Source organism: Hyperoodon ampullatus (assembly GCF_949752795.1).
Source record: "Hyperoodon ampullatus genome assembly, chromosome: 2".
Taxonomy (NCBI): domain Eukaryota; kingdom Metazoa; phylum Chordata; class Mammalia; order Artiodactyla; family Ziphiidae; genus Hyperoodon; species Hyperoodon ampullatus.
Window position 1 is genome coordinate 166,015,992 of NC_136915.1, and position 26,430 is coordinate 166,042,421.

Consider the following 26,430-nt stretch of genomic DNA (forward strand, 5'->3'; position numbering starts at 1 on the left):
AAGTGAATTTAAGATAAAAAGTAATGTGTGATTATTTTTATTGTGTCATTTTAGCACTATTAAGATGCAACGCAGGTTATAACAGTGTAGGACTTGTGGACCCTGACCCCTCTAAGTTCCTTACTATGTCAATTTCCTTCCATCCTAATTTGCCAGTGTACTAATTTCCTATAATCACTCCAAATCTCTTAACATGAAGTCACTGCAGAATCAAGAAAGGAAATTAATTCTTTCTCTTTGTAGGGAGTACCAAAGGCAAGTACATTTTACTGTTCTATGAAGAATTCTCTAAAAACTGAGGAGGACCAATTATACAAGCATCTGGGCCACTGAGGCACTTAGAGCAAGATGGGTTAGTCTAATGTCAGCAGTGCTGTGGTCACACAGTCATTGTCACACTTATCCTGGCACAGCTGGGCCCAGGCTCCTGAGGCCAGAAGCAAGCTGAATCCTATGGGTTTGGTCTAAATAGGTCACAAGTGAGTGAAATTTTTCAGTATGAATTCAGTCATTTTATATCATGTTCAAATATGTTCAATATATTAAAAACTTCCACATAGTTTAAAAGATTGAGTAGGGTGAATGCCTTCATTTCATTCTGGATGGAATTAGTACCTTTTACATTATTTTAATTTCTGTTTTCCCCTTGAAGATTGCTTAGGGGAGGCAACGAATGGTAATTTACTGTGGGATACCAATATCACTTCAAATTTGTATACCCTTTAAATATTTTCAGTACTCTATTCTCAACTCTGCAGAAAATACTTGGGACAGTTTCTATTATTTCTAATTAACAGAAGTGAATAGTTTCATTCAGTTATTCCATTTACTTATTTGACCAATTTTGTAGACTCTCTACCATGTTTTGATCTGGTAAGGTTTGAGAAAAAGTCCTTGTGTCTTGGCAAGTGTTGTTAACAAATGACCTCTTTTCTCCCCTAGGTCCAGTCTCAATCCTCTTGCATCAAATGCAGTGCGCTAAGCTCCACTTCCATCAATGATTATAAAGAGTGCTCACTTCCTGAGGAAATAGGTGAAAGTCCTTCTTAGGAGGAAAATGAACTTGTGAGTCCAGCCACCTCAGTCATGGCCGTCTTAATTAGACAAAATATATTCAGATGTACCCCAGCCTTCTCTCATATCCTCTCTGCAGCCTTCCATCACTGGGAAGGCTGATCCTTGAAAACATCTCATTCTTGTTTGTAACAGTCTTGAGTGCTAAGTTACACCTTGTTTTTCATATCTTCTTTGAAGAGTTCAATTCAATGACAAATTAGACTACATATTTACAGGTGACATTAATCTTCTAAATGGACATAAATCTTGTGTCTCTTTAATAAGAAGAAAGCTGAACAGCCTACACCCAAGAGAGAAAGCAATTTGCGCCTTTCAGGCAGGAGCAGTAAAAATGATCGTTTTACATGAAGGAATCAAATTAACGTAAGTGTGTCTGTTAGGTTGGAGGGCACTGCAGAGCTTTTGGGCTTCTAACCAAAGGTCACCTTTTAACGATTAAGAAAGATTTTGCTGATTCCACCATTTATCACATGTGTATATGTATGGTTTACCACTATCTTGTATATACTGAATTCCAAAACATCAGAATTATTGTCACAATCTACCAGCTTGGAGTCCTTTAATAGACAGCTCAGTAAATGCACCTAGGACCTTCCTCCCCTTCCCCTTATAATTCTTAGGATCTAATCAAGGAGGGAAAAATTATTTGAAGGTACCTGTGAAGCATGCATTGGTAGGACACATGTATTTAAACAGAGCATCAGTGACTTGGAGATGACGTTTCTCAAATCCTATTCTCAAAGAACAGCCTGAAAAGGATCTGCCACAAACTGTTCCAACAGACCCTACAAGTGGAAGACTTGGCTATTAATAATACTAGGATTATTCCACAAGAGGACTACTGAGTATGAACTGTGAACCCCAGCTTTCTGAAACTTACCATCCTTCCACACATTTTGTATGGCTGATAATTGTTGCGATCCTAATTAGAGAAGTACCTGCCAGTGAAATGCCACAAAGAGGAAAAACAGTACATATAATCAGGATTTATTTAAAACAGGGGTGCCCAAGGGACTTACCTGGTGGCACAGTGGATGGGACTCCACACTCCCAGTGCAGGGGGCCCAGGTTTGATCCCTGGTCAGGGAACTAGATCCCACATGCATGCCGCAACTAAGAGTTCACATGCCACAACTAAGGAGCCCGAGTGCCACATCTAAGGAGCCGGCAAGCCGCAACTAAGGAGGCTGCGAGCCACAATTAAGGAGCCCGCCTGCCACAACTAAGACCCAGGGCAACCAAATTAATTAATTAATTAATTGTTTTTTAAAAAATAAAAAATACAACAGGGGTCCCCAACCCCAGGGCCAAGGACCGGTACGGGTACAAGGCCTGTTAGGAATCGGGCTGCACAGTAGGAGGTGAGTGGTGGGGGAGTGAGTGAAGCTTCATCTGCCGTTCCCCATCACTCCCCATTGCTCGCATTACCGCCTGCACCATGCCCCCCAACCCACAGTCTGTGGAAAAACTGTCTTCCACGAAACTGATGCCCGGTGCCAAAAAAGGTTGGGGACCACTGATTTCAAAGGTTGTAGTAAGGCCCTTAAAGAAAATAAAAACAAAATGGTTCTTTATGTCTCTAAAAGGCACCCATATGTTTAAGAAAAGGCCTTCATTATATATCCCTACATTAACAATTATGCTGTGATTTATGCAGGAATAATTATTAGTTTTTCTTTTCTTTCCGGAAGAAATTACAAGAATCTCTTAACAAGTGGCTGTCTTTGGAAATCATTGTCTGTCTTTTTTAACCTAATACATATATTGATTTTATTTTATTGTTTTAAGGACCACAGGAGTTCTTTGGATAGAGAGAATCTCTGAGTGATAAAACTTTGAGTAATTTCTTTTTTAGTTTTTATTTATATGTCATTTTCCAAATTTTGTGTAATCAACATTATTTTACTCATTAATGAGAGAAAAAAAACCTTTAAGTTGCAAGATCTTTAGGGAATAAACTTATTTGGTATGCTTCACTTTAAATAAATGATACAAATGGCTATTCTTTCTGTAATATGTATTAATCAACTTTAGTACATCATTTCCCTACTCAAAACTTTGTCTAGAATTTAAAATATTGGTCCCTTAGCATAACACACAAAACCTTTCATGACCAACTCCCATTCTTTTCCTACTTCCTGGCCTTCCTCTCATATGCTAGCCAGATGGAACAAGATGAAATCTCCAGACGTGCTACCTTTTTCTCAGTCCTGTGTGCTTCTGAAAGTGTTCTTCCCTCTACCTGGAATATCCTTCCTCTCCACGTGACCACCTGAAAATTTTCTACTTCTTTTCTTTAGAATGTTTCTCAAAAGTTTCCACCTTTAAATGGGCACAGAAATACATTGCTGGTGGGTGAAATGATGCGTCTTTTAAGGAGAGCAATTTAGCCCTATATATCAAAATTACAAATACACACACCCTTCAACCTAGCAATTCCACTCCTAGGAAATGAACCTATAGATATTCTCACACTTTTGTGAAATGACATAAAAAAGATTATTTACAGCTCCATTGTTTGTAACAGCAAAGTACTGGGAACAACTCTACATACACATATATTGGGAGTTGGTTAAACATATTACAAAAACAGTGAAATACTATGCGGCTATCAAATAAATAAGGAATCCTTGATGTACTGACATAGAAGAATCTCTAACACATATTGTTACATGAGAAAAGCAAAGTAAGGAAAATAATGGGACACCAAAAGTTCTGTAAAAAGGGAAGGGAAGAATACACACAAATTTGCTTGTATTTGCATAAAATATTTCTGGAAGGATACTTCTGAATAATAAAAACCTCACTGGAACGACACGAACAACTTCACTGGATACCATTTTATACTTACTGAAATTTTAAACCATGTGAATGTACTACTTATTGAAAAGGTAAAAGTGTAAAAGTTTAAAAATCAAAATGCTAAAAAAAGTGTTCACATCTTTTGATAGTATCTCTGTTTCCCATACTCTCCTCCATCATCTCCTTCAGTCATTCATTAGAATATTGGACTGCAGATATTTTGTGCCAGGTGCTGTGGTAGGTAGAGAGGGGAAATAAAAACGACGTGCAAGGACATTGAACCTCAAGGTACAACTCAGAAAAGCAGACAGAATATCTCATTTCAGTGAGTGCCCAGGGTGGGGGATGTGACAGGCACACAAAAGGAGAGGCAGGGATCTAACCCATCTCTAACAGTGCTCTCACACCACTGCTTCATAATAACTGTTTACATGGCTGCCTCCCAAACTAGATTGTTATCTCTGGGAAGGTACCATAAAGGTTAACACAGTGCATTGCACATAGGAGGTATGCATGTTAAATGAGCCACTGAATAAGCCATAACATAAATAAGCAATGCATTATTTTTTAACAGTTAAGAACTAATATTTAAGTACTCAGCTAGACTCTAACCTAATTCTACAATCAATTTGATAAGAATTTAGTAAAAAGTCTAAGGATAAAAAGATTTTAAAGATAACTTTCCCTATCTTATGTGTACAGATATTTATGAATGCATCCAATTGTCACAAACATATTATCCACTGCAGACCATGATTATACTTATGCAGTGCTTCATTCCCCCCCCCCAATACTATCAATTAAATATGTACAGAGAGCATACAATGCACCAGGTACAATGCTGGGCTGCAGATACAATGGTAAAAAAAAAAAAAAAAAAAAGACATAGCCCTGTTCTCATGGAGGTTACGTGTTAATGAGAGACTAATCAAATAATCACACAAGTTTCACAAGTATTTTTCTATATACTCAAGAAGAAGACAAAAACTGACAGGCATGGTCAAAGTTCTCCTAGGTGGCCATAAGGAAAGGAAAAGTTACCTTCATGTCTCAGAAAATATAAGTTAAATGTTATTTTAGGGAATTATGGAGAGAATTCAGTGTCCTTGAGCTTGGATGGAAAAACTATCTTTATTTTCCTGAACCTCTGAAATTTATCAGCTCTTTTAAATCATGAATGTAGGCAACAATCCACTGCACTATTTGTGATTCTGTCATCAATAGACCTTACAGATATTTTCATTCACATTGCAGTAATTGCATATATCTCAAAATACTATCTATATTTATGACTTTTTTAGAATTATAGTAGTTATTCTACTTGCTACCATATCTTGTTATTTAATGTGTTAATAAAAAAAAGCACATACTACTGTATCATAAATCTGATTTTGGGGGGTAGGGAGTGGGCAAAATGGGTGAAGGTGGTCCAAAGACATAAACTTCCAGTTATAAAATAAATAAGTCCTGGGAATAAAATAAATCCTGGGGTTGAAACATTAACTTTAGTTAATAATACTCTATTGTATATTTGAAAGTTGTTAAAAGAGTAGACCTTAAAAGTTCTCATCACAAAGAAATAAACTACGTGCAGTTAACTAGACTTATTTTGATCATTTTGCAATATATACATATGTAGAGCTATTACGTTGTACACCTGAAACGAATATAATGTTATATCTCAATGTTCAAAAATCTTATTTTTCTCTATTTTGATACCTATATTTCAATATAATTGGTTTCCTTTAATTTAGTGTATTTTATTCATTTAAAAAGTTTTCTGATAAGGGGTCCATAGACTTAACCGAACTGCAAAAGGAGACCGTGACCACAAAACTGCTAAGAATCCCTGAGCTATAAAGGTTGGAATAACAATGCCAACAATTCCATGGTTGGCACACAAGGAATCTCACTGGAGAAAAGAGATTTCTGTTTTTAATCATGTTTGGGAGGGACAGGAAAGAATAGTACTGATCCACTTCAGTTCCAAGAAAAATGAAAAAGGGTAATAGAGTGTTTGCTAAGCTTGAATTTCAATCAGGTTTTACTGTATTTTCAATGCGTGTATGTCATTTTCTGATGACAAATCTGTGGATATACAGCTTTGGTGAATATAAACTATGTATGCTGTTGAGAAACACAGTGTTTATATATTTTAGATAGCTAACCTAACCATGACAATCACATAAAAAGTCAATTATTATACATGTGGTAGATGATTGTTCAGCAAATATTTGTTTTCCTCTCTTCCAACCTCTAAGATGGGGTATACTTTCCTGACCCACTATGTTGGAAGTGGCCTTCTGACTTGCTTTGGCCAATGGAACATGGACAAAAATCAAAGTGTGCTAGCTCTAAGCCTAGGCCTTTAAGAGCCATCAAATGTTCCTAATGACCACTCCAGGAACTTCTAAACTCTGTCATGAAAAGAGCACACTCCAGATAGCTTGCTGATCTCAGAAGAGTGAGAGGTGTGGAACAACAGATCTAACCAAATCTGGGTCCTGAGCCCAGTAAGCTCAGCCATGCCCAAGTATGCCCAGCCATGTTCTGCCAAACGTTGCCACCCAAAGACTCATAAGGCAAAAGATACATGCCTATTATTATCTGCCACCACCAAGATTTATGGTCGTTTGCTGTGCAGCAATATCTGACTAAGAATATATGATAAATAATACTCTTTAAAAACCTCGACTGACTAACTAATGCTCTCGGTTTTCTCTATCAAAGAAGTCTGATACTCTGGGCATGCTGAACTCCTATGGCTACTAGGCTGCTCCCACAACTGAATTTATGCTTAAAAAAGAGTTAATTGCTGGTTCCCAAACATGTTTATGATCATAATAAAATGAATGTGAAAAGAAACTGAGCTGTTATTTCTATAAAAACGAAGTTGAGCTATTTGGAAAGACAACAAAGATGACTGGTTAAATACAAAAGTCACTGTCACATTAAATGGTGGCAATGCCACCATCGAAGAGGTAAAAATAGTTATAAAAAAAACTGTAAAGTTTGCTTTAGATTGCTTCATGAGTTTATTAATTTATTGCCCCTCTTCAGGAAACTGAAATGACAAAGCTTTATGTATTTCAGAACTCCTATTCAAAGGCATTAGGGCCCTATAACAAAATTGATAATATGTATTTATGTTTTAAATTAAAATAAGTGTTTATGTGAGTTAGTATGTACTATTTTTGTTTTGTTTTGTTTTTGTTTTTGCAGTACGCGGGCCTCTCACTGTTGTGGCCTCTCCTGTTGCGGAGCACAGGCTCCGGACGCGCAGGCTCAGCGGCCATGGCTCACGGGCCCAGCCGCTCCGCGGCATGTGGGATCTTCCCGGACTGGGGCACGAACCTGTGTCCCCTGCATCGGCAGGCGGACTCTCAAACACTGCGCCACCAGGGAAGCCCTGTATGTAATATTTTTAATGCTTCACCTAAACCAACATTTTCTGTTAACCAACCAACCAACTACAGGCCTGGCTGTGTCAGATACGAGGGTTTCCTCAATGTTTCAGCCTGTTAGAAATTCTATTGTGGGCATTACAATGATCAGAGCAACGGTGTTATTCTTGTTTGTTTTGTTGCAAATCCCATTCATAAGCTAGCCTGTAGTCCTTGCATTGAATTTGAATGCTACAATTTGATTTCATATTGAGCTTGAGCACTGTGGTGAGTTGTTGTTTTCTTTTTCCTGAAAAGATCTTTGCCTCATGTTTATTTTTTTCTTTGGTTTTGAAAAACTCTTTCTTGATTTTGACAACTGGATCATTTCATTTTTTCCAGATGAATAATCACAGGGCAGCGTAAATAACAATTAAAACTAGCATATGCATGAACCCACCGATGGATTTCCGTGAACATTTTGCTTTGGGTTTTAGCAGTGTCCTAAAAAAAATTTTTTTAAACATCTTTATTAGAGTATAATTGCTTTACAATGGTGTGTTAGTTTCTGTGGTGAGTTTTTGATGTAATACTGGCTTCTCTAATAATTTAATCATCATTTAAAATTTCTGTTAGCCAAGTCTAAAATCTGATTCATTAGACGTAATACAGGCCATGATATAAGGAATAAAACCTCAATTCCTTCTTCTGACTTACAAAGTCCTATGTCATAACCTGACCCCCAACTCCTTCCCCAGCCTCATTTCTTACCACTGTCTACCCCTGGCACATGGTGCTCTAACCACACTGATCCTACTGTTTTGCTAATATACCAAGCTCTGTACCACTTTGGGGCCTTTCTCTCAGAGATTTCCTCTGCCTGAGCTACTCTTTTTTCCTTATTTTCCCTTGGATGTCATTCAGATCTCAAATGTCACCAGTGAGGTACTCACTGATTACCCAACATAAAGTCTCCAATTAAAGACTTTAATTACATTACTCCATTTTAAGTCTCTGCATAACACTTATCACTGGCTGATAAGTGATATCATTAGCTAATATTCATGTCTTACCTCTCCTCCAAATAGTATAAGATTCACAATTGACACAGGTCTTTATTCCTCACACCTAGATTCCCAGGGCCAAAAATACAGCATAGCACATAGGAGCAGATCAATGAATATTTTGGATTAATTACTAAACCGAATGCAAATATGGGTGCTAAAACAAACAAAAAACTAGAATAAGAATTTTCAATCATTGTAGACAAGCTATGATTTTTTAAAACAAAAATTTTATGTATTATATGTTTCATGTCAACTGCTCCTATAACACCTTCTGAAAAAAATATTTTGAATTGACTCACAAATCAACCCCACTCCCAGAATCAAGTATAGAAAGATTATTTTTCCACATCTGAAACAAGATTAAATGCAGAAGAGTTCTAATTATTATCATAGAAGCTGGTTTAATAATTTCATATTTAATAGCAAAACAACCTAAATGATCTTTAGATAGTGAATTTATAAAGTCTTGCTAAATGTTAATCTTTTATTTCATGATTTTGTAAAGGAAGAATCAGTTTGGAATTATATCAACTTATATACATATACCTCTTACTATGTGCTGGGTATTCATAAGTGCTTTAAGGTATTAACTGACTTAATCCTATAAGGTGCTTCTAATATGCTTCCAATTTCATAGATGAGAAAAATGAAACTCAGAGAGGTCAAGTAACCTGCCCAAAGTAAATGAGCTAGTTGGAGGTGAGGTGGGATTTGACCCAGATAGTTTGGCTCCAGGGTCTGTGCTCCTGGGCTCCACTCTATACTATGTCACCTCCCTTAACACTCAGATTTTTCTCTGAAGAATCTACAGTTGTGATTCAGGGGTAGCAACTGAACTCTGCAAATGACAGAACTATAAATTTGAATGCTGTATGGCAGCCATATTCAGCCATGGGATTGAAGAAGCAGAGAGCTTGGGGAAAGAGATAAAGTAGATGCAAAGAGAGAAGTTAATTAGATGGCATGAGATACGGAGAATGTTTGCCAGCATCAGTCTAGTACCAGCTCTGCTGAACTCCTGCTCTTGTGTTTAAAGGAACACAACCTGGTGCCCACATGATAAATTCCCTTCCTTGTTTAAGATAGCTCAAGATTTTATTACTTGCAACCATAAGAACCTTAACTCATATCAAAACTGATAAAACCACATGAGGGATGATTTCGCTCCTTGTGCTAAACTGAAGTTGATGAAATACTACCAAAATATGTTCACTTCAATAATAATGAGAATGTAAAATATTCAGATAATAACATTTTTTAAAAATATGGATGAGTCAATTGGTGTTATAATGCTTTATTTTAATCAATATTCTTGTATATACAGTGAAGATTTAGAAATAACTACTGATTTCATTGTTTTCTCTGTCTCTGGCACAAGGAATTGCTCTGAATTTTTTTTTTTTTTGGCATGCTAGATGAAATCTATGTGCCAACCCAATAAGAAGGAAGTAATTTCAGAAAGCCTACCCTCATCTCCCAGTTATACAACAGAGAAACTGGAGCTCCCTGAAGAGCTCCCTTCCTTTATTACACAGTGCTGCTATTTTGGTATCTGTCCATTAAGAACATATATCCAGTGCTAATAGAGTATAAACATGTGTTAGTCTGGGTAAACAGTTTTTGTTAATGGACAAACCACTGAACAACCAAGTCTCTTACAGTGATGCTGTGATCTAGAATTTCAAGACGTGGAACATAATAAAGCCAAAATGGGCCATCTTTTCTCCATTACATGCTTGATATCCAACTTTCCCATTCAAGCTGACACAACAACAGTCTTGCCAATTTTATAAGGTGGAAAGCTTACAGTAATTTTCAACTTGTCTCAATCATTTACTCTTCTTGTATAGATCAGCTGCTTGCTTCTTCCTAAGGAATACTACTGTACCTATCCACTGCAAGAACTAAGCATCATGTGTGGACTAATTTCTTTATTCACACTGCTCCTGTCAAAGTGTCAAGCAGTCCAGACTCCTGTCAACTCAATTTTTAAAGGGCATTACAGCAGGTAATGCCCTTTAACTTTTTTTTTCCGCACGCGATGCGGCCCCCATCAGTCCACTACTGCCTATTACTGCAGTAACTGATGTATCTACTCAGCAGATGGTTTGGCCCACATAAATCCCTCTTATTAATTCCATTGCATTCGCACCATCCTGAGGCTCAAACCTAAGATCCTCTGCACCCCCAACCCAACGTCGCCAACCCCAGGGCTGTGGACGGGTACCGGTCCGCAGCCTGTCAGGAACCGGGCCTCACAGTACGAGGTGAGCGGTGGGCGAAGAGGGAAGCTTCACCTGCGGCTCCCCATCGCTCGCACCGCCTGCACCACTGAACCGCCACCCAGCCCCCAAACCCCTCCCCGTGGAATAACTGTCTTCCCCGAAACCGGTCCCTGGGGCCAAAAAGGTTGGGGACCGCTGCTCTACACCATCTTCATGGCAAAAGGCTTCAAGTTTCCTGTAGGACTGATATCCTGATAGTGATTCCCTAATCAAACAAAGCAATTAGCCAGGGTTACCCAACTAGTCCATTTTGTCCATCCCATCCCCTGCCTTCTTCCACATCCCTGTGATACCTCATCTACTCACCACACTCTTTCCTTTAGGCCTTCTCCAAACAGTTACAAGGGAAGACAGTAAGAGCTTTCACCGCGCTAAATACAAGTGCTCTCATTTAATCCCTGAAGTAATCTAGTGATGTAATGCTACTATATGCCTCATTTTTCAGATGAGGAAACTGAATCTTAGAGAAATGAAGTAATTTACCAGTAAGTAACAGATGTAAAATTTGAACTGAGGACTGTAACTTTAAAGCCTCTGAAATAGTTAACTTCTTGGCCTCTGCACAAGCTGTTCCCCCTGCTCAGAAAGGTCCTACTACTTTCTATTCACTGGCAACACCTGATCAGCCTTCACAGCCTCACTCAATTGCTTCCACCCCCTTTGGAATTCTGCCTCCACACTGTTCAATCAGAGGTAATTATTCTCCACTTCGTTCTACCCTAAAAGAGTAAATATCACCCCCATAAATACTGATTTTGCTTCTCTTTTATCGTGAGGTCTTTGGGGGAAGGGATATTGTATTTATACCCAGCATGTGCAATAACCCAAAAATGTTTGTAATATTACATACTGGCCTCTACTAACATACTTTGGAAAGCAATGTTCCCTTCATAACCACTTTATAGACTAAAAAGTTGAAATAATTCAGTAGAAAATAAATTAACATTTAACATGAAATATTCAAGCTCGACAGAGTATGCATTGGTTATTAGGCTTTTCACTGTTTAAACATTAAATTGTATATTCTGAATTTAAATACATATTCAAAGCTTTCTTTTGGAATGCATAATAACTGTAACAGGTGTGATCTTTTCCCTTTATTTATACTAGTCAGATATAAAAATAATTAGAAGTGGTGGAGGTGGTAGAGGGGAATGCTGGCCATTCCACTAGGAGACAGAAGGTCCTGACAGGAAAACTTCAGAGACTCCCTCCTTCACTTATTATTCCTTGTGTGAGCACTTGTGCTAAGGGAAGGATTGAGGGGAGGCGTACAGTTTTGTCTCACAATGCAAGAGTTAACAACCAAAGCCTGTGAACAACCAAAGAAAAAATAATCTGTTGGATTTAAGGAAAGGCAAGAATACTGCGTCCAATGAGGCAGCTTTATCAATGCTCGAGTCATTTTGATTAGACTGGATTTTCACCTTACATACCAACTTATTCATGTTGTAATTTAAAAGTTGTTAAGTTCTGCTAGTGGTGACTCTAGGCTTTTGTTTAGTTTATCTTAGCAAATACAGTACTGACCCACGTAATCTTGTGTGTGTGTGTGGATGATCTGGATGATAAGAGAAATTATGCTTGACTTTCTTATCCTTTTTCTTATCTGTCATTTATGAAAAGGACCTATATAAAGGGATCTGTGATTTTCCTGCAATATCATTCATTTTTAAAGGATCAATAGGATCTAGCCATATTTTTCAAAGTGTGAATCGAGACATTTCTGAAATTAATGGTTGCTCACAACTAGCCTTTAAACAATTAAATATAACAGAGCAGAAGAAAACACTTGAATACATCACCTGGTTTAGTCAAATTTTCTTTTAGTCTTGTGTGTACAGTGTCTTATATTTTTCACTATGTGTCTCCATCAAAAATGTCAGAAAGGGCTTCCCTGGTGGCACAGTGGTTAAGAATCTGCCTGCCAGTGCAGGGGACATGGGTTCGTGCCCTGGCCCGGGAAGTTCCCACATGTCGCGGAGCAACTAAGCCCGTGTGCCACAACTACTGAGCCTGCGCTCTAGAGTTCACGTGCCACAACTACTGAGCCTGTATGCCACAACTACTGAAGCCCAAGTGCCTAGAGCCCGTGCTCCACAACAAGAGAAGCCACTACAATGAGAAGCCCGCGCACCCGAACGAACAGTAGCCCCCGCTCACTGCAACCTGAGAAACCTGCACGCAGCAACAAAGACCCAATGCAGCCAAAAATAAAAATAAAAAATAAATTTATAAAAAAAAAGTCAGAAAGCCACAGAGCTACTTATGAACATGAAAAGATTCAGTGTCCACACCAAACACACTGTACTTACTGGTATTCTACCATTTAAGGAATCAAGATAACTCTTATTATGAAACAAAGTCCAATTACAGAAAGATATTTAATTAATTCTGTACTAAGAAAGTTTCTAAATACCCTTGCAATAGTCAACCTAAACCCAGGGGATTTTATATGTTAGCAAGAATATAATTTGCTTCACAGTGCAGTAATAAATCATATTGAGAAGCAATATGATTTTATTTTATACTATAGAAAATCTGAGTATTTATCTCTTTCATACAATTTAAAGGGTTCATCTCAAAGCAAAAAATTCAATATGGAATCAAAAGCAAATGATAAATATTTTATCTTACCACAATTTTAGTATAACTTTCTCAGATAAACTAAAACCAAATACCACCTCCAAAAGATGTTACCAGTAAATAAACTATTTAAAATTTCAAATCTGATAAAGAAAACTCAGTATCTCCAGAAAGTTCTGCAATTAAGTTTAACACCCAAACGTCTAGACTATTTAAAAGTTTGGTGTACAGAGCAGTATTTTGTGTCTTTATCACACCTCTGAGACTTTCCATATTAGTGACCAAATTTCATATCAAATAAACTCCAGGGCTAAATCCCCTTTGGGGGAGCTAGAATTGCATCAAGGCGTAACATATATCAATATGTAGAATATGGAAGAATGTTCCCTGGTAAGCATATTAATATTCATTCATTCATTCATTTTTTCTCTTCCTGTCTCCTGTACATGTGTGAGCACACACCCTGCACACCCCACAACGTCTTTTATTTATTGAGCACATGACACTCTCCATGACCTGGTCACTGCCTACTTCTTCAACCTCCTCTGTCCTCTACACTGTGTCACTTTACATCTCCCTGTTTTTGTTTCTTCTCCCCTCTGGCCTGGAAAATTCCTATAAGGTTTTGAAGACTCAGCTCAGACCCCTTAAGAAGATCTTAATAGGACCATCAGAAAAAAGTGAAATAGAATTCTGAATTCTTTGGTTAAGTTTTCATGATGGAATATTGCACAATTAATGGCTAAAATGAAGCTTAAAGATTATCCACAACTGTGAACTAACCAATCCTGACTTGGTATATATAGTAATATTTATGGTTAACTAAAAATTGGCAATAATCTCCATATAATATATATAATTATAAAAATAGAAATTATATTAAATAGGAAAAGAATGCAATAGGCTGGATATTTCTTTATTAATGAACACTTACAGAAGTATATTATGGTTTTATATTTGTTTTGCTTTTGCTTTTTTTTGTCCAGCTGATTCTTTTAAACTGCAGCTATACAACATCTACAAAAGGAGAGAGTGTAATGAATACCTGTGTACTCACCTTCTGTTTCAACAATTATCAACACATATTCATTTAGTTCACCCACATCACCAACCCCTCTACTGGATCATTTTGAATCTTTGCAGACATTAACTATCCCTACCTATCTTAATCATCATCATTAACTATATCCATAAATCTCTCTAAATCATCATTTTAAACATAATCAAAATATTACTGCATACACAAAAATTGAATAATTCTCCTAATATCACTAAATACCTAATTAGTGGTCAAAGTTTCCCTGACTGTCTTATAGATTTTTTTATGGTGTGTTCAAATCAGCATTGAAACAATGTCAGTACACTGCATCAGGCGGATATAACCCTTAAGTCTTTTTAAATCAACCTATGAGTTCACCCCCACCCTTTTTTTATCATTACAATATATTTTTGGAAGAAATTGCCGTATTATGTTTAAGATTCCCATGTTGTAAAATAGAGAATTAGGATTTCATACTAGTAAGATAATTATTATCATATACTTGTTCATTCTGTTGCTTGTGATGAATACTACTGAATATAATGAATAAGAGGTTACTACAACAATAGTTAGGAAAGTTTGTTAAAAGGTATGGATCAATGGCCATTATAAGGATGACATCTACAGAGAAGAAATAACAAACACTCACAAGGACTTCGTTTTTCTATTATGCCAGGACATATAATCTAAGACTCTTGGAGAATGGTTAAAAAAAATTTTACAAATCCCAACTAAAATTATACTCATAATAGTTCTTAGTAATAATGTAAAGACTCTGAAGGTAATTTGATTTTTAGATAGTTCAATTCTTAACGTCTACGTTATGGCCCACTGGTAAAAATGCTCCACACCAGAAAGACTGAATTATACGTGTGTATATAGTCTTCACCTAATAATCATACACATACATACAAGGCAAACATGTGGGACAAATTTATGTTTGGCACTATAAAATTCCTCTCAACCTCACTACATAAGAAATCATTAACCTAAGTGTTACTCCTAGGACACTTTTAAATGTACTATTAAGGTATAATACTGTTTAGTTATGTAAATAAATCCTTGAAAACCTGTAGACCTTTTTGTAGCTGTAACAATGCCAACAGCAATACTTCTATTTTAATTCCCAGGAAGTTATGTCTCAATTGCTACAGGAGTATAACTATCATATTAGAAAAGAAAAAAGAGCCCCAGAGTAGTGTGCAAGGCCCCACCTACCATAGACCTGGGCTTGCTGATGGCCACCAGACTAGTGAGGAAGTCTTCATCGTGCAGCTGGCTGAAAACATGGGCGTCATAGGCTACCATAATGGAGATTTCTTCCATCATCTTGCCAGCTGGCCTTTCCACAGCAGCAGCTGCTGCCCCAGCTACAGACCAGACTATCCAAGGGAAAATCCTATTGCAGCTCAGTGCCAATGCACACACCCACCTGAGTTTGAGGGGGTGGAGTGTCAAAATTCCAGAAGGAGAAAAAAAAAGCAGCTGCTATCATAGGCTTGTCTAGCAATTCATCCCCAGTAGAAAACTGAGAGAGGTCTCTTATCTATGGAGGAAGTATAAACTATAAACACCTTCTGCATTCTTAACAGAGCAGCTGGGAAAATTCAGTTTTTGGAAATCTTCTTTAGACTTCAAAAAGAGAAATAAAAGTCTCCTATGTGGAAATATCCTATAGCAAAAATGAAAAACCAAAAACCAAAAAACACAAAACTTGATTTATTGTTATGTTCTTGATAATTAGAATTTTTTTTAGTTTATCTTCTTACTTCAGTATTATATCAAGATTCTTCTTCTTGGAGGAGAAGTGGATTTTCTTACTGCTTATTTTTTCACATTCATAGAAAATAGATGGCAGCCTTTAGATTTTCAGAATTTATAGAACTCTTGGTGCAGTTAAAAATTATTTCCTGAAGTACGACAAAAAAAAAAAAGGTTCTTTTTTCCCTCTGAGTATTTCTGTTAAGAAAAAAAGTACCAAAATATAAAAATGAAACAGGGACTGCAATATCAGTGAATAACCATTTCCTCTTCTCCCACTTAAAAAAACATGACTATTTTAAACAGAATTCTTGATATTGAGAGCTTAGTTTTTTGTTATTCTGAAAGCAACACAAGGTCCTCATTTCTAAACTGATTATTTTTCTCCCATAGATAGATGTTCTCTTGGTCTCTATTTTTAAGCTTAGAGGTTTCTTTTAATTACCCAAATCAGCAGATAGTAATGAACTATTGGTGCCTTAGCCACCAGAAGCGTTTTTTTTAAAGTACAGCTGGAGACCGTAAATGAACCTCAATGTGCCCTGAAGAAAAATGTGAAAGCTGCCCATAATTATCATTACAAGGTTGCCTAAATCACCAGGAAATATAATGTATGCTAATTTCCATGGGAAAAGTATTAAGCAAATAAAAAAGGGGGGGAGGACAGATAAAGCTCCTCCAAAAGTTGTCTTTCCAGTATTTCTAATTAAGCTATTATCTTCTCTGCTTTTTATAGATTATGACACTGCAGTACCAAGAGAAATAATATTTATTAGAATTAGAAATCAGTTTGGCAATGTTTGTCTACAATCAAATACAGATACTGTTTGGAACTTTTAGTCCTAATTACCAATAGCAGTATTACGTTGTCTAAGTCTGCTTTTCAGAAAACAAAACTTGGAATGAAATTTATAGTGTCTATTTTTCCTTGTTTTTCAAAGTATTTCCACCTAGATGAACATGATTACTTAAATAGTACCTGGTTCCATTTAAATGTGATTAGAAGAGTTTTGCAATACTATAGCATTCTAGATTACAAACGCGCACACACACATACATGGAAGGGGGAAAACACCTTATTGCTAGGAAACAGAAGCAAGACTAATAGGCTTATTTAAACAGAAAATGCAATACTTTAAATAAATCCTCAAGATTAAAACAGCTTCAAACTGAGTTTGACCCTTGTTGGAGCTGGTAAAGCATTTTCACTTCATTTTTTCCCTACAATGCAGCTCTGCCCTTTAAGCATTATTTTCCTTAAAAATTCTTCCAGCACATTCATCTTAACGCTGACTAACCAGGTAAAAATTAAATGGTCATCAGGAGACAAGGTATTATTAAAGCGTCAGGCAGTTCATACCTTTTCAATTCCTTTTTATCTTTCAGAAGTACTTTAAAGGATACTGTGAATCTCTTCGTGCATTCACTAGCACCAGAAGGTTTCCGATTTATCTTACAGGACCATTTTCTAGCTGTGAAAGCAATTCCTCTGACTTTCATATTTTCCTTTGCTCCAGTGACTCAGTGCTTCCACAATGGTATCTGACTCAGGTGCACTGACAAAGACACCTGTTGTGGAAGGTAAAGAAACTACTTCCCATAATGCCTTATTCCCTGCTGGCAACCACCCAGGGGCAAACAAGAATTATAACCGCATTTGAGCAGTTGCCTATGCACCCTGGGAGAGCACATTCGGTGTAACAATAGGTAATCATCTTGGTTAAGAACACTCTAACCAAGAAAAAAAAAGGGCCAGGGAAAACAATAACAAAGAGTTTCAGGTGCTGTGTGTTAAACTCATAAAACTTCTAAGGCGACAGGGCTAGAAGAGTGCAAAACACTTTTAGAAACATAAAGGCTGTAAAGACAGTTTTAAAATTACAAAAACAAAAGCTAACAATTTCAAATAATTAAGTCCTTTGAGAATTCCACACAGGTTCTTAGGTAAACAATTAGGTACCTTTAAAATGCTTCTGATTTATTACCTTCAAAAGACTCTTTTAATTAGCCACAGTGCCTTAGAATTATTAACAACATTTCACGCCTAAATCCAAGGGGTCCTCTCTCATAGCCACAGTGCATATGTTTTCTAGAGCAAGGACTCCTCTAAGTTTGATGGGCATCCTTCATTTTTTGTCACCCTTAAATGTTTCTCCATACTTCAGGGTCTGGGAAGCAAAAATTCAAATGTTCCTTTTGTCATACAGTTAAATGTATATTTGTGGTCCCAACAAAAAGCATACTTTTTGCAAACCAATGATCTATTTAAAAAATTGTCTTTGTGTTCTCTTTTCCTAAAGATATTTTCTCCAGTGTCAGAAATAACAGCTAACGTACCCTCCCAAACTTCAGGAGTCATTGTACACAGCCATGTTTACATATAGTACTTCACTCCCTTGCAAGACATCTTCCTGACTCTTTTGCCTTTTTCCCGGTGAACTGAGACCCACTGATCTCCCCGGATGGTTTCCACCTGAGCTTCTGCCGTCCTATCGACTTCACACTGTGCAGCTCCACTGAAAAAAGGCGTGGGGGTGGGGAATTACCTGAGATCAAGGAGTGAAGTGCCGACAACACCAGTTGCTGCTAAAATTTACCAGGAGAGGATTGGGTATCAAACAGGCAGCAGAAAACAAGGCACTCGTGGTAACCAACAGAGGGGCTCCAGTTCCAGCAGGAACCATCTAGCTGTCTATCCCAGGGCAAGTCATTTAACCTCCTGAGGTTTCAGTTTCCTCATAGTCATGTAAATTGAGAGGGATGGAATATATCGGAGGTTTTCACGTGTGCTCAGTGTGCTCAGAAAGAGTCAAAAGCAGTGTGTCCTATTTCCCTCCACTAAATAGGCTTATTGGGGGATTTGAAGGTGAAAATACCTTTTTAATCTCTATCAGAATAAAAAACAAAGAGGAACAGTAATCCCCGATGTTAAGAAAGTACCCCCAGCGTTGCTATAATGTGTCTCGACAAATGCAGTCTACTTTGTACCTTAATTTGGATTTTCTAGTATCAACTCTTCTGCTTTTAAAAGAGGATTTGGTGACAGTTGCTACACTTTTTATTAGCTACTCTTTACAGTCTTTCTATTCAGAAGCCAAACTGCCTACAAAATAATTTTCAAAAGCCTCTCTAGATCTCATTAAGATAAGAACAAATTAACAAATAAAATATCTCCAAATATTTTTAAATGCTGTTTTAAAATTTTTACACAGATTTTACTCTGTTAGCTGATTTGTTCCAACAGCCATTCTTCTAGGATTATTACTGTTTAACAAAAACATACCTGGGTCATACTAAATGAGTATGAGTCTAATAAACCATTCCTGGCCTTCAGAGAACATCTATTCTCAAGTATCAAATTTAGAAAGAGCCAAAACAAAAATCAAGAGAAGCCTGAATAAGATGTGAACTTTTTTCAATTTCTGTGTTCTCCCCAAATGCAGCAAAGCAATGTAGTTTAATTATGGGAGTAGTATTCTTTTTATCCACCATCAAAGTAGCAAATACATTAAAAAATGATCACACATCATTAAAAAATTATCTCACGTCACAAGACTGGCTGTAAGGACCCTTTTTCCCATGCCTCAGGTTCTACTTGTTGAACATTCTCATCACAACAGCCATAAAATCAGGACAAGACAGAAAGGAAGACAAAACCACTAGGACAGAAATATGGCCTAGAGGGCAGAAAGGTCTTCTATATCCCCCACATGTACTGGCAAAGCCCTGTAGAGACTGTTCTTCATTCCCCAGTGGTCTTTGTCTAATTATTCAGGAGCATCTTTATAGATTCAATTAATATATAATAGATTCAGTTCAATATAAACATTCATGAGGTAAACATGACTCAATTTTAACGGACTGTCACAAAATGTTCATGGTATTGACATAAAGAACTCTAAGAAAGACAAAATTCTACAATTACTTTCTTAATCACAGGAAAACAATATTCCAAGTAGGTTTCTCTTTACACTTAGGAGTGCACATTACAGAGCCCAAGTGCTCTAAGTGGCGGAACAAAAGATAAAATGAGAGAGAAACCATTGAAGTATCAACAGAAGAAAGCTTTTCAGAATATTTTGGATTTCAGAATAGTCCAGTTAACATGCTGAGTTTTTACAAAGGAAAAAGAACATGAAGTAAAAGATAAATAAGTGAAATCTTAGTTCTGTTTAAAATCATGCAAAGGTAAATAAAGAAAACCATTATTCTCGCGTCAAATTCCAACCATTCAGCTCATTATCTTTGCTATCTTTGCTAGTAATTGCTAGGCAAATTCAAAACCTCAGAAAACACATATTCTTTAAAAAAAAAAAAAAAAATCCCCAGAGTTAAACTAAGAAAACAAAAACCAGTGGGACATAAATACTTGCTTAACAGTTACACTGGGTATCTTACTTCCTCATTTGCATCTCACTACAAAGAATGAGGGTGAGGTACATTCCAGACTATGAAAGAGTAGCTGCAACTCTTTAACAAGTCAGCTTTCTACCTCTTTTGTAACTCTGAAATCCACAGCCAACTATTAAAAACAAGACAACAGGTCCAACATGGAGTCACTTATGCTAAGCCCCATGTCACCAAAGACTTTATTACAGTTTCCACTCTCCCAGAAATGAAATCTTAAACCAGGAGTCACCTCATCAGCACTAGTTAGGTAATCTGCCTGATAGACCCCTGCTATCCCCTAAAGGAAAGTAATCTTGTGATAACCAATCCACTTTTTTGCTTCATGTAACTTTCTTGTTCCTGCTCCCTTCTGCCTATAAAAGCCTTTCATTTTGTACGGCTCCTTGGAGCTCCTTTCTACCTGCTAGATTGGCTGCCGCCCTTTCGTGAATTGTTGAATAAAGCCAATGAGATCTTTAAAATTTATTCAGTTGAATTTTGTTTTTTAACACAACACATTCATTTAAATTTTACCTAACCAAAAATAAGCATTGCAAGTGCTCCTAAGCATTCACTGATATTTGCTATCACCCCAAGTGAGGACAGTTTCAAACACATCTAAGAATATGAGTAATGCTTCATCTTGTCTCATTTTGAGCAGAATATACAACTGAATTGTAATTGCAAATAACTTTACCTTAATTTCTAAAGCATTTGAATAACTTTTTAAAGTTTTACGGACCACTAAATCAAACCATTCCACATGGAATATGTTTCAAATTCCTTTTTCACAAGGTCAGAAGGTAGGTTTAGAGAACAACAAAGTGTTAACTCGTTTTCATTCAAGTGTTCATTTGTCTCAAGTTCTTCCTGTAGGGCTGGTGACCCAACCTGAATAACTCTTCCAAATGGGCCCTCAGATCCCTGCAGTAGGTCATATACAGAAGCTTGCAGTGGTGGACTTGGCTAAAATCCTGCAGTTAAAACTGGAAGAATTTAATGGTATGTGAATTATATCAATTAAAATTAAAACAGCAGCATTTACTAAATGCATGTAATGTGCATGAGGAGGGCTTATAAATGTGTAATATAGTAACATATAATCTAGTTATAATAATGACTAATATATACTAAAAAATTCTTCTGTAATAATAATGCAGCTAGTATTTAGTAAGCACTCACTATGTCCTAGACATAGAATCTCATTTAATCTTTGTGTAAGTCAATGAGCTAGGTACTATAAATATCCTTGCTTTATAGATGAAGTAACTAAAGTGTGAAGTTTAGTGATTTGACTCCATTCTCACAGCTAGAAATGGAGCTGACAGGATTCAAAAACAAGCCTGGCTGCAAAGTGTGTGCCCTTCATGACTAAAGAAAGATAAGGGAAGTAAGCAAACATGTACAGAGAATCAGCCCTGTGCCAGACACCACTGCTTCTCCCACGCTGGGATCTCCTTGACACTCACACACTTAAGGTTACACAATACAATACACCATGTCTGTCAAGTCATATTAGGATTGTAATAGAATTAAGTCCTTCTGCAGACAGGAAAGTCTTCATGGAAAAAATGGATTGGATTTTCATAAGCAAAGTGAAGTAAGTTTTTTAGAGAGAAAATAAAATTAGCCTGGCCAGAGTGGTGAATTTATGTTAGGTACAGTAGGAGGTACAGTTTCAAAGGCAGATTTGAATCAGCCTGTGGTAGGTTTCTAATCTCAGGTCAACAAATTTGGAATACAAGGTATGTAGGCCTTGAAGACCCGGTAGTCTTCAAGGGCAGTCCTTGAAGACTACAGGGTTTCTGCCTTTCTAGCCTCCATTTTTTATCATTAGAGTAAGTATAGCATAATGGTTAACACATGGGCTCCAGGGTTCAAAATACCCTGGTTTGATACAATGCTCTGAAATATACTAGCTGTTTGACCATGAACAAGTTCCATAAGCTGTCTCACCCTTGGTCTTCTCATCCATAAATGAGAAAATGATAACAGTGCTGATATTATGAGGAATAAGGTAATGCACATAAAAGCCCTTAGTAAGGTGCCAGGCTCTATAAAGTATTTGATTAGTGATAGTTGCTGTTATTATCAACATTAATAAAAATGATGGAGAGTTCCCTGGTAGTCTAGTGGTTAGGATTCGGGGCTTTCATTGCTCTGGCCTGGGTTCAATCCCTGGTCAGGGAACTGAGATCCTGCAAGCTGCACAGCACGGTGAAAAAAAAAAAGAAAGAGAAAAGATGACTGGAGCGGTAAGATCATCTGCCAAAAACTGAGGAGAAGATGGAATATAACCTTTAGAAATGAGGTGGGGTCTCTTCTCAGTACGTAAGAACACAGACAATGCCTCCATTTTCTATTTTCTTGTCCAATTAACAAAAATCCTGAAGGGAGAAATAAAAGGTGTCACACAACTCCAATCCTGTACCAGTTTTCCCTATACAATGAATTTTTCTAGATGTTGCTTTGTTTGAGAGCAATTTGGTAATTTACACAAGTCCTTCTGTCAGAAACAATTGAGGCAGGTCAGAGGAGGTAAAAGGTTGATAATGGGGTGGGAGGGGATCTCTTACAGTCTAGCTTCCCTCTCCAGTTTCCTGACTACAATGCAAACAGAGCCTAATCAATTACCTCTTATTAAATTGAGCAATTGTGACAAGAACAGGGAACAAAGAGAGCATTTGTTGTATAACGATATTCATCAGTTATAACCTGATCAAGAAAACACTGTTACTATGGGCTATCATGTGGAAATACATAATCCTTCTTTATAACTGTATTATAAAAAGATTTTCCAGTGTTCATTTGGATCTTAGAGTCAAAAGAAATATCCTATGCAATAGTTTAGAGTAACAGCTTATCCAGAAGCTTAGAACTGACCAATAAACCTGTAATCTACTTCCGTTCAAAGATATCAACTGAATTTGATTAGGGGTGAAGAGGAAGGAGGGGAAAAAAACACAAATTTAACAGTTACTGTGCTGGGGGGAGCTTTAACTGCATTGTATCTCTTAGTTTTTGCAACAATACTGTGAAGCTGGTTTTATTATCCCCATTTTACAGAAGAGGAAACCACTGCCCTAAGTTTATTTGAGATCACACCACCAGTAAATCAGAGACATGATTAAAACCGAAATACGTGATTACAAAAGCTCTGGGGTTTTTTCTGCTTTTTGTTTTTTCTCCACCTACAACAAGTTCTGCATAACATGAATTCAAGAGAGAAGAAAAAAAATTCAATTTGGAGATCCTGAAATAGAAACTTTAAAATTTCTAAAGCGGGACTCTATTTCTCTTCTCTTAGTATTTTGTTTTTCATATTATATCATTATATATTGAAAATATGAACTAAAAACTTATTGCATCTGATATTATTTATTAGGCATTTGCAAGCACAAAGAAAAAGAAAAGACTGGAGGCAAACTACTGCCAAGTGCAATGCACATATTAACAGTCTGTTACAACAGAAAATACCATGTGGACTGAGGCAGCGTTCTTTGAACTGTCAATGGTGGCTTTCATGATGCAAAAAATTGGCTTTTTCTTTGCGTTAAGGGCAATAGTAAATTGCTTCAAATTGGCTAATAGTAAAATAATAAAAAGTATTAACTTTTTAACAGCAGTGGCAATGCCCAAAGCATTCTAATTTTATTCATTTTGATAAGTTTATTTTTTATGTTCAATTTAAAATCTTTTCCCAAAAAGTGATCATTTCAGGTTTAAGAATTGTTATGTGTCATCATAGAGAACATCTCTCTAATATCATGAGGATCATAAAAATAGCTAAAATCCATATGCTTTAATTCCTCTTCAAATTAAGCAGGAAGTTAAGAGATAATATTAGTGCCTGCATAGCTGACCAAAGATTTTATTTTCAGTAAGATATTCTAATATGATAAATGCCTTTAGGCATAAGGACATATGTATTCTGCAAAACATCTTTCTTATTTTAAATGTCCATTTGAGATCTAAGTAATGCTGCAAATGTTTAGGTGAAAAAGGCCTATTTACTAGTTAACCAGATACATAAAGAATCAAAGGCAAAACAAGCAGCTGTCAATTTCTAGAATTTCTGGCTATGCATTCCTTATTATGTTGTCCTTATTGTCCTGTACTAAAATTTTCAATGTGTTCTTAAATATAAATTTTAAATGTTCAAAACTGCTATGAAACTGTTATTTTATATTAAACTTAGCATGCATTTAGGGAGAATTTTAATTATGCAATGTAATATGAGATTATGACTTATAATACTAAAATGACCAACATTTAACTATTATTGAAATAATGGTGTAACAAAAAATTACTTTAGCTGAGATTATATGTTTCTATACTAGCAAATCTGAATAAATGGTCAGATTGTAAAACCAAATACAAATATGTATTAAATATTAGTGGTTTGTGGAGAATTTAAATTTATGTAAATAGTGTCTTTTGCTTCTCCTAATGGCCAACTAGTTCTTTGTCACTTCACTACTTGTATCTCTCTTTCAAAGAGTGCAAAAATAGGGAAAGAAGGAAAATCTCTCATTTGTGACTCTAATTGGTAGATGTTATTTCTAATCATCTATGTCAAATAGGCTATGGGAATAAGTTAAAATTAAGAGCTAAAATAAATAAAAGTTTCAGTTTATGAAAATTTCAGTTATCAAATGTTCTAGCCATACCTTCAATTTTCTATTCCCATGTATAAGGAGAACTGCCTAAAATAATTACAGGAAAACTGGCTCATAAGCCTGGATAAATAAACTTAATGTTAAGCAGAGTTCTGGTATTAAACTTTATAAAGGATAAAAGAAATTGCCCATTATCTACGCTTGCAAACACAGAATTGAAGCATTAATAAGTGGCTGCTTTTATTAACTATTTTATTTACTATTAACAGTCTTGTGAATTTTTTTTTTTCTTTTCCCCTGGAAAAACTGAACAGTAAGCTGGTCTTGAAGCTAACATGTTAATGTTCAAACAGTTTTTTAAACTTCAACCATAACATTATTTTGTCTTCTCTCCATTCTTCTCCCCATTATCTATCTCCCTTTCTCTGTCTCTCTATCTCATACATACCTCTCTTAAAAGATTATTTTTTGTCCTAACTATTTGACTCTTCGGCATATACTGTATTTATATCAGATAGTTTATTATACTAAGTATTCATTTTTACATACATCTTTAAACTTAACTCCAGTTATTCTGCACTGTTCTCTTTATACAAGGGTTGACCATATGAGCTGTGAACATAATATATATGGTTTTACAGATTATAGTTTATTAATGGGTCCTACATTAGCCAATTATAGGTGAATTACTCTATTATTTATAGCTATTGCAGTTTTCGGTAATTAACTATTATTTTTTTTAAAAAACACTATTTTACATTAGGATAATATTTTACTGAAGATATTCCATTAAAAAAAAAAAAGCACCTCCGACATGTGGAGGGGATAATTAACCATTATGCAAGATGATATTCCAGGAGTTACTTCCTGTGAAAGAAAATAAGCTATAAATTTGGCCAAAGCCTGCAAGATAGTGGCCATTTTGTAAAGGAGTTTCATTCCAAGACTACAGCTCTCCTGAAAGCACATGCAATTTCTTTTTAATGCAGATGGCCTTGGCACTATTAATATAAGTTGCCTGTGTTCTTTTTATTAATATTTTTGTAGAAGTGGTCTTTAACTTTTCGACACCGCAGAATACAAAAGGAGCCCCAGGGCAGTTGAACAGAGCAGAGTGAAGCAAACAGGTCTCAAATTTGGATAACACTAAAGCGCTATATGCCAGAGTGGGAAGACTTAAACTTCTGACAAGCAAACAAGCCAAGGCTAAGTGACAGGAGTCTGATAGGAGACTGCAATGAGATAGCACCACTTCCCACCCCAAGCCCTTAGCTCAGATGACTCTTCTGAGATACTTCTGGGTCAAAAAACCAAAAATAAAACCATTATGGGTAATATCAACCACTTCAATCGAATCTCTAAGTATTTCCCTCTCTTAAAACCTTAATGTATTTCTTCCTTAAAAAATTAGCCTCTTAGGCA

General features: G+C 36.3%; 1 protein-coding gene across 7 annotated transcripts in view; it reads right to left on the reverse strand.

Moving 5' to 3' along the window:
• The window catches only part of RABGAP1L (RAB GTPase activating protein 1 like), a gene marked incomplete at both ends in the record, with an annotated part of 630,503 nt that overhangs the window by 69,761 nt on the left and 534,312 nt on the right, over positions 1 to 26,430 (reverse strand). For 3 of the 7 annotated variants that reach the window (XM_079698680.1, XM_079698677.1, XM_079698681.1), the window contains one exon: positions 15,458 to 15,740. The exons of the other annotated variants lie outside the window; for them this stretch is intronic. In XM_079698680.1, the coding sequence (XP_079554806.1) occupies positions 15,458 to 15,568 (111 nt within the window). Of the gene's footprint in view, positions 1 to 15,457; positions 15,741 to 26,430 lie in introns of those variants that run through there. 7 annotated transcript variants of the gene reach the window in all.